Raw genomic sequence first — 16,573 nt, 5'->3', positions numbered from 1 at the left:
TTTTTGTTTAGGTTCATTTTTATAACTGTCCAAAGACATGCAGGTTAGGTTAATTGTGGACTCTAAATTGCCCGTAGGTGTGAATGTGAGTGTGAATGGTTGTCTGTCTCTATGTGTCAGCCCTGTGATGGACTGGCGACCTGTCCAGGGTGTACCCCGCCTTCGCCCAATGTCGGCTGGGATCGGCTCCAGCCCCCCCGCGACCCCTAACGGGATAAGCGGTTGCAGATGAGGATGAGGATGAGGATCTTTATAACTATTATGGAACACCTCGTTTGACTTTTTTCTTTCTTTTTTTTTTTTTTTTAATCTTTTTAATGAATTTGGTGTTATTAAATTTTTTATGTTTAAACTCCAAACTCCATCTGCTGATCAAAATATATATAAATGTGAGGTATACATGGCTGAAAAGTTTGGCTGTCCACATACTTTTGGCCGCATTGTGTATCACGTTCAAAGTCGTTATACATTTTTTTTCCCCTTTCACAAATAAATAACCGATCAATAACAGATGATAAATAGAAAACATGGAAGGTTGATCATTAATCAGCTTCTTCACTGATTTAAAATCATTATAAACTGGACATTAAATCAGCCCTGTTTTCTATCCAACTTTATTTTCAGTCTTTTCTTCTGTCAGCAGGATTCAGAAGAGACTTCTGTCTTCATTCATCTCCACACATGTTTATTTAATAAGTTGATTTATTAATGAAATACGGATTTCAGGTGGTATTTTATTTTTATCCAATTCAAGTCTCGGAGGGAAAAATCGTTCTGCAGACAGATTTCTGTTTAACATTTGTATTTTTTTATATATATATTTATATATCGTATGCTTTTATATTGAATTTTCTGTGTTTAGCAGCTGGAGACGGAGTTTAGTTTGGAATATTTCTGACAGTCAGCAGTCAGGTGGTCCGTCAGAGCGACTCTTGAGGAATCACCTCGGACATGATGACATTTGATTCTGCTGCGTCTCCGTCCCAGCGGCGCTCAGGTGTCTGCTGCTGCTCAGCAGTTACCCCCCACAGGACCAGACATTTCCTACATTAATAGCCCAGTCACCAGAACTGTAAATGTAGGACTATTTAAAGGATAGGTTCACTATTTTTAAAGTCTTAAAACAATAGTCAGGTGCTCGTATGAACATTTGAAACCAGTGTTGACACTGATGGAGGACTAAAGCTGTGGCTGTGTAGACAAATCAAGAGGATATCTTCTAAAGTTGAAGTATGAAATTCTCTAGATTTGTAACTCAGACTGCTGAAGTCTCATTAATTTCTATTTGGAGTAGATTTTTGTACAAAAGGAACATTGGATTTTGTCCCCATCTCTTCAACTGGAAAGGGAAAGGATCTCATTATGGCAGTACATTTACTTAACTTACAATTTTGAGGTACTTGTACTTTACTTGAGTAGTTCCGTTTTATGCTACTTTATACTTCTACTCCACCAATACATTTATTTATTTAAAGGATCTCAACTCAGAGCATTAATATAGCATCAAACAACTATTGTCTATGTAAAGATATAGAGGAGTAATGTCTACCTGAGCAGAGAATGAAGTCTCTCCCTCTCTGTATATGTAACTTTGCAGATTCAGATTATTTATACAAAATATGAACAGCTAATAAATTATGATGTATTATTATAGATTAATGTAATATACCAGTAATCAGTTGAGATAATTTATAATGCAGTAATGTCATGAATATATTCTGAAATGGAGCCTTCTGCATAATGACTACTTTTACTTTTTGATGCTAATACTTTTTGTACTTAAGTAACATTTTGAATGCAGGACTATTACTTGTATCTGAGTATTTTACACTGCGTTATTGTTACTTTTACTTACTTTAAGTAAAATATCTGAGTACTTCTTTCACTGTTTTGATGTCCATGTGAGTATTGTTTTAAAGCTAGAGTTGGTAATCTTCAAATACATTTTTCTGTTAAAGTAGTTGAAATTATCCTTACATCCCGAGAGCAATCAATAAATCAAATGCTCTGACACAAAATATTCCGGTAATCTGCGTCTGTCACAGGACTGTAATGAACCCGTTCAATCATGTCATTTGGCCCGATTGTAATGATTGGACAGGCTACCTGTTCGCATGCCTGCGTGCTCTCTGACCCTGCACTCATTGCGTGTCACCAGAGTCTTCCACAAGCTGCTAGCTTGACGGCTGTGAGTACTAACAATAGCCATGTTCGTTGTTGGGGAGGGGCTTTGGAGGGAGGCCTGAAGTAACGGACTGTCAATGTTGCAGGCTTTGCGACTTTCTCTCTAGATTTAGGGCTTTTGGAGCTAGTGCTGCTAGCTACTTCCATTAGAAAAGAGTTGGCAACATTGGGATGGGTTTTTTGGTTGGATTATTTTTTAAATCTAGAGTACTCGCGCTAGTTTCTTAAGATTACCAACCCTAGCTTTAAGACAGACTAGAAAAATGGTGAACCTATCCTTCAAGATTTAAGACCTTTAAGAGTTTGTTTTTTTACAGGAAAAACCACAAGCTCCATCCACCTCTGTAGGAGGTTGCAAGTTTTAAAATTATCCGAAAGAAACACCAGAGGCATCTAGGAGTGATGCACTCTGTGTGTGTTGCTGTCAGTCTGTCCTCGGGAGGTTTTTGACTCTGATGAAATCTGCTGAGAAGCTTTTAAAGCTTCACGTCGGCTTGTTTTCTCAGACTTTGGATCATCAAACTTTAATGACCTTCAGAGGACTTTTGTGGAGGTCCAGATCCTGCAGGCACTAGTCTAGAAGTATACACCAGTTTCCAAACATCTGATCATCTGGTTGATTTGACCCCAAACTAAGAAGTTTCTGACCTTTGAAAATCAACTCCAGACCACAAACACACAGCTTTTTTTTTTGTGTGAAAACTTTTATTCTGAAAAGATGAATTTCAACATATAAAATCGGTCCTTGTTGGTTGTGTGATGTAGACGTGTTGCTGATCCTCTGAAACAGTTTGTTCCTCAGACTGCAGCTTCTTCACAGGATATACGAAGCTCAAACAAACTTTGCTGTCGTCACGCGTAGAAAAATAAAAACCTCACGGAGGATGGAAACAATGGCAACGTAAACAGGTAACAGACACTAAATGAACAGTCGGTAGCGTCTCTTGCAGCTGAAAAATCGTCCATACAGCGGCGTCGGGCGGCGTCCTCATGAGGCATTCTTGGAGCAGCAGCGGTGCAGGAACTTTTTGAAAAACTTCCTGAACTCGGTGTTGAAGATGGTGTAGATGACGGGGTTGAGGGCGCTGTTGACGTAGCCGAGCCACGTCACCACGCTCATCAGGGCCGGCGGGATGTGGCAGTCCTGACAACGAGCACGCATCGTGTGGAGGACAAAGAAGGGAGTCCAGCAGAACAGGAAGGTACCTGCAGGAGGAGAAGAAGAAGAGGTTGTCTACGGTAAGACAGAAACACCAAGAACTGCACTGAACATTTAGATAAACCCTCTTCTATCCAGAGTCAGATGTTTCAGAAGAAAATCCCTAAAATGTTGCTCTCAGGTTGGGCTGAACGCTTTATTATTTCTTTATTGACCTACCTGCCAAATCTAAGTTTACCTACAAACCTACCAATCTAACAACTGACCGCTCAGCGCTACTACCAGGTTGACTCTTGAATAATCAGATGAAATTAACTTTCATACTTCACAAACCTACCGACTTACCTAACTACCTAAAAACCAACCTACCAATCTACCAAACACTGGTAGATGACCCTCGGGTTGCCACCTGAATACTCAGATGAGCTAAAGAAGCAGAGCTTCACCTCCAAACTAATATAAACCAGGCTTCCACCAAAAGTTTCAGTCCCAGGAACTACTTTTCAAGGAACTAAAAAGGTTTGATGGTTATTTATTTGTGTTTTTAGAACATAACCGCCGTGAAACAATCAGAAAATAACTTTTCTTTCTCTCATGCACTGTGATGTCTGTCTATTCTAACGTTACCACTCACCATCGCAATCTGTCTCTCTTTTTCTGTTTTGATGAGTCGGGAAGCCGACAGCAGAGCCTAACTTTACTTTCAATGTTATCATATAACAAGGCTGAGTCCTAACCGCGGCGGCCTGCAGCCATTTCCACATGTCGCCCCCTCTCTCTCTCCCCCTTTCTAGACTATCCACTATCCTATCATTGAAGGCTTAAAAATGCCCAAAAAATAATCTTAAAAAAAAAAAAAATGTTATTAAACAAAGAGAAATGCTCTCCCCTCGTCCTAAAATGGTCCTAAATCAGTACTAGAGTTCTTCCTTGTTTATGAATGAATCAGTAAGCACGAGTTGAAGCCGTTGATGCAGCAATGCTGTGTTTATGTTTTACCAATCAGCGACAGTCATCCCTGCAAACTCCACCCAGAAAGTTACTGTACTTTCATAAAGTACTACCCCCCAACCAGGACCTGGAAATGTCCCTGTAACTTAATTTAGATCCTGTTCCCTGTAGTCAAAATGCATTGAGGTCCTCAAAAGGTTTCTAGTTCCGGGGGAAAGTTAATCTTCTAACCTACCAATTAGCCTACTCACAAACTTACCTACCAGTCTACCAACTTACCGTTTAGCCTATTTACCAATTAACCTCCCTCCCATCCAGCAAACCTACTTACCCACCAACCTACTTACCATCGTACACCATCTACCAAGCTACCAATTTGTTGCTGAGTCAGATTAGCTAATGAGACAAAGCTTCACCTGCCAAGTTACTTCTGTTACCAAACTACCAACTGTCCTACCAGCCAAACTTCTCTACCAGTCAACCAACTTGCTATCTACGCACCAATTCACCTGCCTACCTCCAAATCTACCTATTTCTCTGCCTGTCAGCCTGCCAACTGTTTTACAAACCTACCTACCTGCATGCCTCCACATCTACCTACCAACCAACAGAGCGGTGACCTTCTAATGTAGGTGATCACCTACATTATCATCAGCAGAATATTTTCAAAATATTTTATTGGTCAGACAATTTGCAAATGTATTATTTTCTGTATATTGTTAAGTCTTGCTCTCTGGACGTCACCTGAACTGTCAGGTGAGCTGATGAAGCAGAGATTCATGTGAACTACCTGCACACTGAAAATCGTGTCTGGCCAAGCTTTACGTAATAATTGGATTTCAGATTAAGGAGCTGCCGGATTAGCTGCAGTGTGCCAAAGGGAAGCACATCTACGTATTAGAACCAACGCTGACTGCTATTAATAGGACGACCTTTTCTAACTGATGTGTTAGCGCCGCTGACCAGGCATCAGAGGTGGAGGTGAGGCGTTCAGGTACCTGTAGCCTCTGAACAGAAATCAGAGGTGGAGGTGAGGCGTTCAGGTACCCGCAGTTCCCGTTATATCTTTTATATCTGGATAACTTTTTACTAAATCTTTTGTAACTCTAAAGTACTACAACTATTTTATTGTGAGGTCGACACATTTTGGCGTTTGGGATTCGTCAGGGTTCAGGTTTTCTCTGATGAGACACACTCAGCGATGGACCGTAACGCATTATTTACTAACACGTCTTTTGATAATTTGACATTTTTGAGGGGTCGCCTTGTTCGCTGTTTTACCTGCAGTTGGAAGGAGGGTTTATTAATATCAGTTTCATATCTTTGAGTTCAGTGAACAAACTTGTCTAGGATGTTTTAAGCCGGATAAACAATGTGCAGATTAAGCCCCCAACTAATGTTAAAATCGGCCGTCGTTTGATTGTTCAGTTTGAGGAAGGTCATTACGACTGATTTATTAATCAATCTGGCTGTTGGACAGTAAATCTGGAGCTCTTAGGGGGCACCTGGAGTTCTGGGTTCCTGGGACAATAGTGAGATTTGTGGGCATCAAAGGCTGCCGTTGGTCTCACAATCAAATATTGATACCAGAAGTGTTGCTGGAGTTTTGACCCTCTGAGAACTTTTTCCATACACCTTAGAAGCAGCTGAAGCTGTTCCTGAAACCCATGACTCTACAGCGGCCCGAGGCCCAGAACTCACAACTATATCGGGAGGTTGATTAATTTCATCTCACACAAGTGTTGCTGGATTCTGGATCCTTTGAAGGAACAGCATGTAACATTTAGCGGGATCTCATAGCATTAATGGAACATAATATTCATATTATACTATGTTTTCATTAGTGTATAATCACCTGAAACCAAGAATCGTTGTGTTTTCGTTAGCTTAGAATGAGTCCTTCATATCTACATAGGTAGCGGGTCCTCTTCACGAAGTCTGCCATGTTGTTCTTCCATGTTTCTACAGTAGAACGGACAAACCAAACTCTAGAGAGAGACTTTCGTGTTTTTACGTGACCTAAAAGTCACCGTAGTTCTCCAACACGTTTGTGAAACTGCGGTAACATGAGCTGCAGAGTGCAAAACCGTGGTACCGGCAGCCGCAGTCTGACTTTCGTTGCTCTTAAAGTAGTGTTATTATGGTAAGGATGGCCTCTGACCGAGGCGAACGGAGTTACCACTATTTTGCCCTTGTCGGCTCACGTTATGGCAGTCTTTGAAAGGGAGGAGTGAGCGGAGGGGTATTTAATTGGTTGCAATCTACAACCACACCACTAGATGTCACCAAATCCTACGCACTGTCCCTTTAATCCCAGACTAGTTGCTCACTTTGTTGGTAATCCAGTTTTGTGTGGCAGTGATATAACTGCTAGACAGGAAGTGAACTCACCCACAACGACAGGAAGCACCTTCATGGCCTTCCTCTCCCGGCTGTTGATCTTGGCCGTCTTCCTCCTGCGAGGGTCTGGGTTGAACTTGATCTCTGCGAAGCTGACGGTGTGCACAGGACGGTCTTTGTACTCTGACGAGTGGAAGTGCTTGTCTACGGACGGGAAGGTGGACGGCTCTTCTGGAATATCCGTCAGTTCCCTTTCTATGATGGGCGGCAGCGGCGGCGGCAGTGAGGCCAGCGGCGGCAGCGAGGCAGCGGCCTCCTGCAGCTTGCGGCAGGCCTGGATGCTGTTCTTCAACTTGGCTTTACGCGCCTCCTCCCAGCGCCGCAGGCCACGGAACATGCCGCAGTACAGCAGCAGCATGATGGGACACGGGATGAAGAAGGAGCAAACGGAGGAGTACAGGACGTAGTCGTCGTTCTCTAGTTTACACTCGGTGGGGTCGCGGCCCGGCACGTTGTTGATGCCGAACATGATGGGCGAGGCCACCGCCAGGGCCACGATCCATGTGGCCGACAACAGCACCGTCTGTCGCAGGTCCACGTGCTTCCTGTTGTAGTTGAGAGGGATTAACACGGCGATGAACCTGCAACAAGTGAGAGACATTTTACAATCTGTTGCGCCTGAAATTACAAACTGACAGCCTGAGCTGTGGAAAAAGTTTTTATTCATGATATTCATTAACTAGAATTATCTTGTTCACGAGAATGATACGGACGTGAGGTCACAGTGACCTTGACCTTTGACCACCAAATTCTTAACAGTTCATCCTTGAGTCCAAGTTAGCGAGATACCTCCGGGACTGAAAAGTGAAGCCAATGCTGAAGTGCCTTAAACTTAAATTCTTTCTAATGGCCAGCAGGGGGCGACTCCTCTGGTTGCAAAAAGAAGTCTGATTGTATAGAAGTCTACGAGGAAATTATCCTACTTCTCACTTGATTTATTCCCTCAGTAAACATTGTAAACATGAGATTATGGTCTCAATCGCTAGTTTCAAGCCTTCTTCAATACAGCATGATGTTCATTTAGTAAATTATGGTCCCATTTAGAGTCAGATAGACCATAAAGCAGGGGATGCTTTAGGGCGTGGCTACCTTGTGATTATATAATATAACTATATAACGGCTTCAGTTCCCTGTCGGAAAGGGCTGTCTGACGGCGAGGTAAAGCAGCTGTGGATGAGATCAGCAGAAAAACACATTTTCGCTCCCTAAAAAAATCAGTATCAGTTTAAGTTTATGCTATCTTTAGACTATTTTCACCGCTTTATCTCGCCATCAGACGGGGACGCTGAAGCCGTTATATAGCTGTCTTCAAAGCCACCAAACTCCATTCACAAAAACAGTCATTTAACCTCTCAGAACACACGAGTTGCTGGTCTACCGCTGCGTCGATCAGTTAGTTGGTGTACGGTGACCAGACGTCCCGGTTTGTCCGGGACTGTCCACGATTTTAAGCTGGGTGTCCCAAGTCCCGACAAATATCTGACACTAACACTCAAATGTCCCGTTTTTCAGCAGTCACTAACAAATTGTGAGCACGCATGAACGTGCAGTACACTTAAGGGTCCCGGCGCGGGGGTCTGAAAATGATATAAAAAACTAAATAATGTACCTGCCCTTTGAAATTTTTAAAACAAACAACGTATAACGTGTTAATTAGTGAACTTTAGAGGTGCTGGTAGGTGGATTTTGTTACCGTTGGACAAGGCTAGCTGTTGCCCCCTGTTTCCAGTCTTTATGCTAAGCTAAGCTAAATGGCTGATATATTATTCCTTTAACTCAGATCTTGATCAGGAGCAAAATCACGTGATGAGGACAAAATACTTCTGACTGACCTCTTTGACTTTCAAGAACAAGAAATATTAACAGTCACATCATTCAGAGGCTCCTCAGGCCCCGTCGTCAGCCCTCGGGGCCCCTGGTCCTCTTCTGAATGACAGCAAGTCATCAGTCAGTTTGCTGTTAAAACCATCAAACCTGCAGAGGGACCAGAAGTCTGTGGACAGCTGGACTCTCTGCAGACCTTCAGGATCTGTTTCCTGCTCCGGCCTGTTGAATTATTCAGACTCTTAAACCTCTAACTGCTGCCGGCTGATTCAAAAAGCTTCAGATCATCACTATCAGTCCACGTTAGCTCCACTGCCCCCATCAGTCTCTGATCTAATCATATTTATCTGGAGTTGGGACGTTAGATTTGAGGAGCAGCTCCGGGTTTTCAGCTCAGAGCTTCATCCTTCAACATGAGCCGTGAGTTTGGATAATCTCATTGGGACAAACTAACGAGCGCAGAGAGATGCCGGTAGTTCATCACCGTAGACGCATCCTCTGATTTTTCTTCTTTTAGTGCTTTTACAGGAAACAAGACAAAAAGGTCATCCTCATATTTCCACATGAGAGTGAACCGTGGCGTGACTGTCTAACCCTGATGACCTTGACTAATCAGCTGATTGACCCCTGACCAGAAGGCCGATTTAAAGCTCCGGTTATGACGGCTATGTTAGTTACGGCTGAAATTTGACCTCTTCCTTTTAATACACTGCACTCGCTACAGCTGAAGAAAATTCAGCTCTGGTGAAACATTCTGCCAGATCTGAGGACCATTTTTAGGTTTTCTGGATGAATTTATTGCCTTAAAGGACCAGAGTGTAGCATTTAGGGGGATCTATTGGCAGAAATGGAGTATAATATTAAAGCAGGGGTAGGCAGAATATCTTTGGCATCATTGGGCAAAAGTTCCATAACAACGTTTCAGCATATTGTAATTCAAGTGTTCTGAGAGAAAACTAGACTTCTGCTCCTCCTTGTGGCTCTCTTTTCAGACTTTAGAAAATCTGGCTTGGTTGTTGGCTGTTCTAGAAATACAGATGTCCGTGCACATCCCTTTGGTGAAAGCCTGATTCAACGACGGAATATCCTGCTGGAAAAGTTGCTATTCCAGCATTGGCAACAACCGCCTACACTGCAAAGGAAGATCGATTTATCAAGGAAAAAGATCTGAGTATTTCATCCACCAGTGACTACTGTTCAAACCGCTTTAACGGACGACTACTGACATCAACATTTAAATCCTTTCTTCACAGACTGACCTGCTGTTTACATGTTGCGTGTACCTGTACAGGTGAGCACTGACCTGTCGATGCTGATGGCACAGAGGTTGAAGATGGAGGCGGTGCACAGCATCACGTCCATAGTCATCAGGGCGTCACAGATGGTGGTGCTGAGGGTCCACACGCCGTCCTGGAACTGAAAAAAACACGCTCAGTATGTTCACTCACACTCAACGTTAACATACAAACTGTATATTCTGTACACACATATATATATATATATAGATATATATATATATACATAATGTACACATATATACATCATGTAACTAAATACATTTACTCAAGTACTGAACTTAACTGAGCCGAGTTGTGGAAATAAGGGAATTAACACATAAATAAATAAAATCCTACAAATATAAGATATTAAGAAGTAAATAAAAATAATAAAAATAAAAAATGAACACGTGTATTGACTGAATTAATTTATTATACAGTACATAAAAATATTAATAAATAATCTATAAACATGCAATTATATAAAACATAAATAAATACATACAAATAAATACATTAAATGCAAATAAAAACAAATTAAATAAAATACTTACATAAATAAATAAAATAAAATATAAAAATACATTACAAATCTGAAAAATATAAAAGTACTAAATACATTAATGCAAATGACACTAATATGAATAAATTCATTAATGTGCATATAAACACACTATAAAAATAAATAAATATAACTACAACTATGAAATGTCCTCTAAAAATAACTTTTTTAATGCTGAATTTATTCCTTACTGTTCATTAAAATCTCTTAATTTACCCCAGACACATTAATCTAAATCAATAAATCCTTTAATAGCTCCATTAATATACTTGTATTGGAGTATTTTGACATTGCGGTGTCACTCATAAAACTTCTTATTTATTCTATAATATATTCGTATTAATTTAATTAGTTTAGTTTTTGTGGTCAAATGTTTGTTGTGACAATAAAAACAAAAAACTGTTTAAATTTCAAAACAAACAAAAAATGAACTGTGAGGAGGAAGCAACATGATGAATGGAAAAATAAACAGAAAGGACGAAAGGATGGAAAAATAACTGAAAACATGGACTTGTTTATATTGTTTTCATTGTTTTCATTGTTTTCCTAAAATCCATTGTTATTTGTGGGGCCCCTTGGCTGACCTTTGACCCCTGGAGCTGAGCCGACCTCAGCAGGAATGTACAGTGTTTACTTTTCTCTGATAGACAAAGACTGGCTGTAACAGCACAAGTGTTCACTGTTTATGTTAATTTAAAGTTTATGGATGAAAAGAGGGTTTCCTGCCTCCATCAGTCAGTCTGTGATCGCTGCGAAAAATAGTTTTGTTTATCCGCTGATTTAAAGACAAATTCATTAATTAATGAGAATAAAATAAAATAGAAAAGTAAATAATATTTAATATGAGATCTTTGTGTCACTCTGCTGTTTTCGGACGCGAGTTCTACTCAGTGATGTCACAGAAGGGGGCGGAGCTTGACCTGAGGATGAGTTGGAGTTCAGAGCCGACGGTTAAAGGGAAAGTTCACTGATTTTAAAACCCAGACTTCATTAACATGTTAGTTCAACACCGAGGTCAAATAAAGAGATAGTTTTGACATTAATAAATATAAAATATATATGACTAAATACAAACCATATGTTTATAAAATAATAATTATTATTATAATTATTTTATAAGCGTATGATATATATATATATATATATATATATATACATATATATTTATATGTATACATATATATATGTACATATGTATATATACATATGTACATATATATATATATATATATATATATATATAACACTATATTTGTTTATATACATATATAAATAAATAAAAAATGCACACAAATATTGAATGAATGAATGAATAAACATGTAAATACAAAAATATGAAATAAATAAATTATATATATATTTTATATATATATAATAAATAATCTATAAACATACAAATTTATGAATAATTAAATACAGCAACTCACCCTATACGCTTATAACTACAGTGAGTGTGGGCGTCAGGAAGAGAGAGCAGAGAGAATAACAATATTCAAGTACTGAATTTAAGTACAGATTTAAGGTACTTGTACTTTATTTGAGTATTTCCATTTACTGCTATTTTATACTTCTACTGCAGTACATCTCAGAGGCAATATTGTACTTTTCCCTCCACTACATTAATTTTAAAAACTTAAGTTATTAAGAATATAATCAACAAATACTTTTTATTTTTTATTGAAATAAATAAATCAGTTAAGATTAAACTTTATTGATCCATGGGGGTTAATTCACAAGCCTTTTATTATAATATAATGTAATAATAATATAATATTTGTACGCTGTAGAATTGCTCCCTTTAATCAAGATACCATGATGTTATTTATTGTACCTACAGTATATATTTTATTTGTATACTCCTGTCTTTACTTTTGTTTCTTAATGTTTAATCACACTTTTATTAACACAAATCCGTCACAGTTTTAAGGCAGACCGTCTCTTTTTGGTTTCTGAAAATGAGGTGCATCAGGTTCAAGTTTTTATTGATCCCATGTGAAATAAGACTTCTTAATAAACTTTCTCTTTGTTCATACTCAGCTCAGCACTTTCTCTTTTCCCTGTTCTTATTGTTTTTCCATCTCTTTTAATGTCTTCCTTTGTGTTTTTATTGTTTTCATGTTTTTAATTTTGTCCGCTCAATACAGATCTGAACTGGTCACAAGGTCACAAGATGAAAATGTTCCTGTTGTTTCTCTCTTTGCAGCACCCTAAATCTTTATTTTTTCAACCTTACAATACCTATACAATACAAAAATGATGAAATTAAGGTATTTGTAATGTGATGGTTAATGGATAAATTGATGGATTGTGTTATATTGAGAGGTTTTAATGGTTTACCTGCATCGTTTAAATGATCTTTAAGGTGTAGAAACCTCTTATGACCGCAATCCTTTAGTTTATACCTTACAATATCATTTTTTGTGATGACGTTCGTGCTTTTTGGTTTATTTTGAGAGTTTTTAAACCCTTAACAACGTAAAACTTTTAATATAAAACACCCTCAATATATTATAATGAATGAATTGATCAGTTAATGAATGGACTGAGTTAGAAAACAAACAGATAACAGAGATAAAATCAGTCTAATGTTGTTGTCAGCAGCAGTTAATTAATGTGTTAATTAAGGGGAAAGTGATGCACCCCTTAATCTACTTAAATTTATAATTAAGGTGTCTTTTAAGGGATTTAGTTTTTGCCTCTTTACAATCCGTTACATACTTTAATAAAATCTTAATGACATGGGTTGGTTAAGTATTGCCTTAAAATAAAAAAAAAATTGTGAAGACGTTCGTGTTTTTTGTTTAATTTTGAGCAGTTTTTAAACCTTAAAAAAAACTGCAAACCAAGCAGATACCCCATTAAAACACCCTTAATATAATATAATGAATTAATTGAACTATTAATAATGGACTGTGCTTGAAGACAAACAGATAGCAGAGATAACATCAGTCTAATGTTCTTATCAGCAGCAGCTTATTAATGTGTTAATTGAGGTGAAAGTCATGCACCCCTTAGAATCTACTTAATTTGATAATTAAGACGTTTTCATTTTGCTTCTTTAAAATCCGTTATATATACTCTAGCATCATCTTAATGGAAATAAGAAATAGAAATAAGTAATGAATGTTTGTTTAATATTTCAAATTCATGTGTAAATAAATTAAGATAGATGTTTTAAGGGGCATAGTTATTGCTTTTCTAAATTAATGGAAAAATTAAGGGGTCTGTGGCTACCACCTTAATTTAAAGGTGTTTGGTGTGTTTTCAGGCGGTAAATTAATTTCGTAATTAATAGCTCTGGAAATTAAGGTGTTTTTAAAAGACTTACTTTTCGCCGTTACTTATCATTTCCATTAAGGAGTATACTTATTAAAGTATATAATGGACTGTAAAGGGGCAAAAATTAAACCCCTTAAAGCGCCTTAATTATCAAATTAAGTAGATTCTAAGGGGTGCATGACCCTTAATTAACACATTAATTAGCTGCTGCTGACAAGAGCATTAGACCGATGTTATCTCTAACTCAGTCCATTAATTAATGGATCAATTAACTCATTATAATATATTAAGGGTGTTTTAATTGAGTATCTGTGTACAGTACAGGTGAGGTACTTTTTACTTTAAATGTTTCCCTCACAGCTGCATCCAGAGCTCCAGGGGTCCCCCGACTGTTTCAGGGGCCCCACAGAGTCTTCAGAGTCCAGATGGAGGTCTGTCGGGTCTCTCTAGCGGGTATAATGGATTCAGGATTCACCATGTAGCAAAGAAAAACTTAAAATACCCAAATAAACCTTAATTGACTCTTGAAATCACACCAAACACCTTAATTTAAAGTAAGGTTTAAACTAAGGTGTTTGGTGTGTTTTCATGGGTAGATGGAGGCTTATTTGAGTATTTTAAAGGTTTTTTTTGTTAGATAGTAAATCCAGAATCCATTAGTCTTGCTATGCATCTGCACCTGCATCTGGACTCTGAAGACTCCGTGGGGCCCCTGAAACAGTCAGGGGGCCCCTGCATGGAGCTCTGGATGCAGCTGTGAGGGAAACATTTAAAGTAAAAAGTACCTCAACTGTACTGCAAACCAAGCAGATACTCAATTAAAACACCCTTAATATATTATAAGAAAGTAATTGATCCATTAATTAATGGAGCTAGAACCACAAACAGATAACAAAGATAACATCAGTCCAATGTTCTTGTCAGCAGCAGCTAATTAATGTGTTAATTAAGAGAAAACTCATGCACCCCTTAGAAGCTACTTGATTTGATAATTAAGGTGTTTTTAGGGGTTTAGTTTTTGCCTCTTTACAATCCCTTATATACTTTAAAAACTCTATAAATAATGGGTTTGTTTAATACTTTAAATGTATGTGTACATTAAGGGGAAAGCACCCTTAGATGGATGTTTTAAGGGGCTTGGTTATTGCTTTTCTAAATGAATGGACAAATAAAGGGATATCTGGTTACCACCTTAATGTAAAGGTGTTTGGTGTGATTTCAAGGGTAAATTAAGGTTTATTTGGGTATTTTTAAGTTTTTTTTTGCTACATGGTAAATCCTGAATCCATTAAAACATCCTTAAGTAATTATAATGAGTTAATTGATTAATTGATTAATGGAGCTAGAGCCTAAAACAGATAACAGGGATAACATCAGTCTAATGTTCTTGTCAGCAGCAAAAGTCATTGTCAGCAGGGAAAAGTCATTGCACTTAATTTGATAATTGAGGCGTAATATTTTTATTGTGCCTCTTTACAATCCAGTTAGAGCTCTGGATGTATGCAGCTGTGAGGGAAACATTTAAAGTAAAAAAGTACCTCACCTGTACTGCAAACTAACGTGTAATATTTCCACAGACAGTGTGCTGCTGACAATAACATTAGACTGATGTTATCTCTGTTATCTGTTTGTGGTTCTAGCTCCATTTATCAATTAATCAATTAACTCATTCTAATTAATTAAGGGTGTTTTAATGGATTCAGGATTCACCATGTAGCAAAAAAAACACTTTAAAATACCCAAATAAACTTTAATTGACCCTTGAAATCACCTTAATTGAAAGTAAGGTTTAAACTAGTAGCTGTGATCTCACCTCGGAGTAGACGAAGAGCGGCAGCACGAGCACCGCGAGCATCAGATCCGCCACCGCGAGACTGACGATGAAGTAGTTGGTGGTGGTCTTCAGCGCCTTCTCGGTGAACACGCTCAGACACACCAGCAGGTTCCCGCAGATGATCAGCACGATCAGCAGCAACCCGAACAACAGAGCCGGCACGTTGTGTGGAGCCCCTGGAGCCTCTGCAGCCCCTGCAGTGCTCAGGTTGACCGCCTCCATCTCCACCGCGGCTCCTCCGCTCCTCCGTCCCGGTCCAGGCCACAGCAGCGCGGCTCCTCCGCTCCTCCGCGCCAGTCCAGGCCACAGCAGCGCGGCCAGCTCTCTCTCTCATGAAGACCGAATCGGACTCCGGTCCTCGCTCTGCCGTCTCATCATCATGGTTGTCACGGAGACGAGTCAGACTCTGCAGTGGAGAGCTCCAGAGTGCGCACTTTTACGCACAAAAAACTTGGAGTTTGGTATATTTCTACAAAATAAAACACACATTTAAACCCCCTAACTCATAATTGTTAAACAAAGTGCTTATAAAGTCCAGTTTGTCTTGAGAAAGAACATTTTGCTAATTAAAGCCCTTAAATCATTAGAAGGTTGAGGAGTAAATCCATGTCTCTGCTCTGTTGGACGCTCAGGTTGCAGAGTGACGACCAGCCGGAGGGTCTGCGGTTTTAACCCGTGGTGAGTGTGTCGGACTGCGGCTGTTTGCAGGTCCGGTGTGTTTCACCTGCAGCCTGCTGAAAGGCCACCGGGGCACAAATTAGCCGATCAAAGCCGCTTATCAGCTGCGCTTTACGGTGTCCTTCAGTCCTTGAGCTCCAGCAGGAGACAGTTTATCCATCTGTCTGTCTGTCTGTATGGTGTGTTTGTGTGTGTGTGTGTGTGTGTGTGCGTGTGTTTGTGTGTGTGTGTTTGTGTGTGTGTGTGTGTGTGTTTGCGTGTATATTTGTGTTTGTGTGTGTGTTTGTGTGTGTGTGCGTGTGTTTGTGTGTGTGTGTGTGTGTGTGTGTAGTTGTGTGTTTGTGTTGTGTGTTTGTGTTTGTGTGTGTTGTTTGTGTGTGTATGTTTGTGTGTGTGTGTGTTTGTGTGTGTTGTTTGTGTTTGTG

General features: G+C 39.1%; 1 protein-coding gene across 1 annotated transcript; it reads right to left on the bottom strand.

The window, feature by feature from the left end:
- Window positions 1-2,886: 2,886 nt before the first annotated feature.
- On the bottom strand, window positions 2,887-16,437 carry LOC141766636 (D(4) dopamine receptor-like). The gene is made up of 4 exons (XM_074633618.1): window positions 15,450-16,437; window positions 9,822-9,934; window positions 6,686-7,275; window positions 2,887-3,390 (listed from the first exon to the last, which is right to left on the bottom strand). Exons 1-4 carry the CDS (start codon window positions 15,690-15,692, stop codon window positions 3,173-3,175), a joined length of 1,164 nt encoding a protein of 387 aa, XP_074489719.1. The 5' UTR covers window positions 15,693-16,437; the 3' UTR covers window positions 2,887-3,172.
- Between the last annotated feature and the right edge of the window lie 136 nt (window positions 16,438-16,573).

Source organism: Sebastes fasciatus, chromosome 4, assembly GCF_043250625.1.
Source record: "Sebastes fasciatus isolate fSebFas1 chromosome 4, fSebFas1.pri, whole genome shotgun sequence".
In the NCBI taxonomy this organism is placed as follows: domain Eukaryota; kingdom Metazoa; phylum Chordata; class Actinopteri; order Perciformes; family Sebastidae; genus Sebastes; species Sebastes fasciatus.
This window is presented reverse-complemented; position numbering and strand designations above follow the sequence as displayed.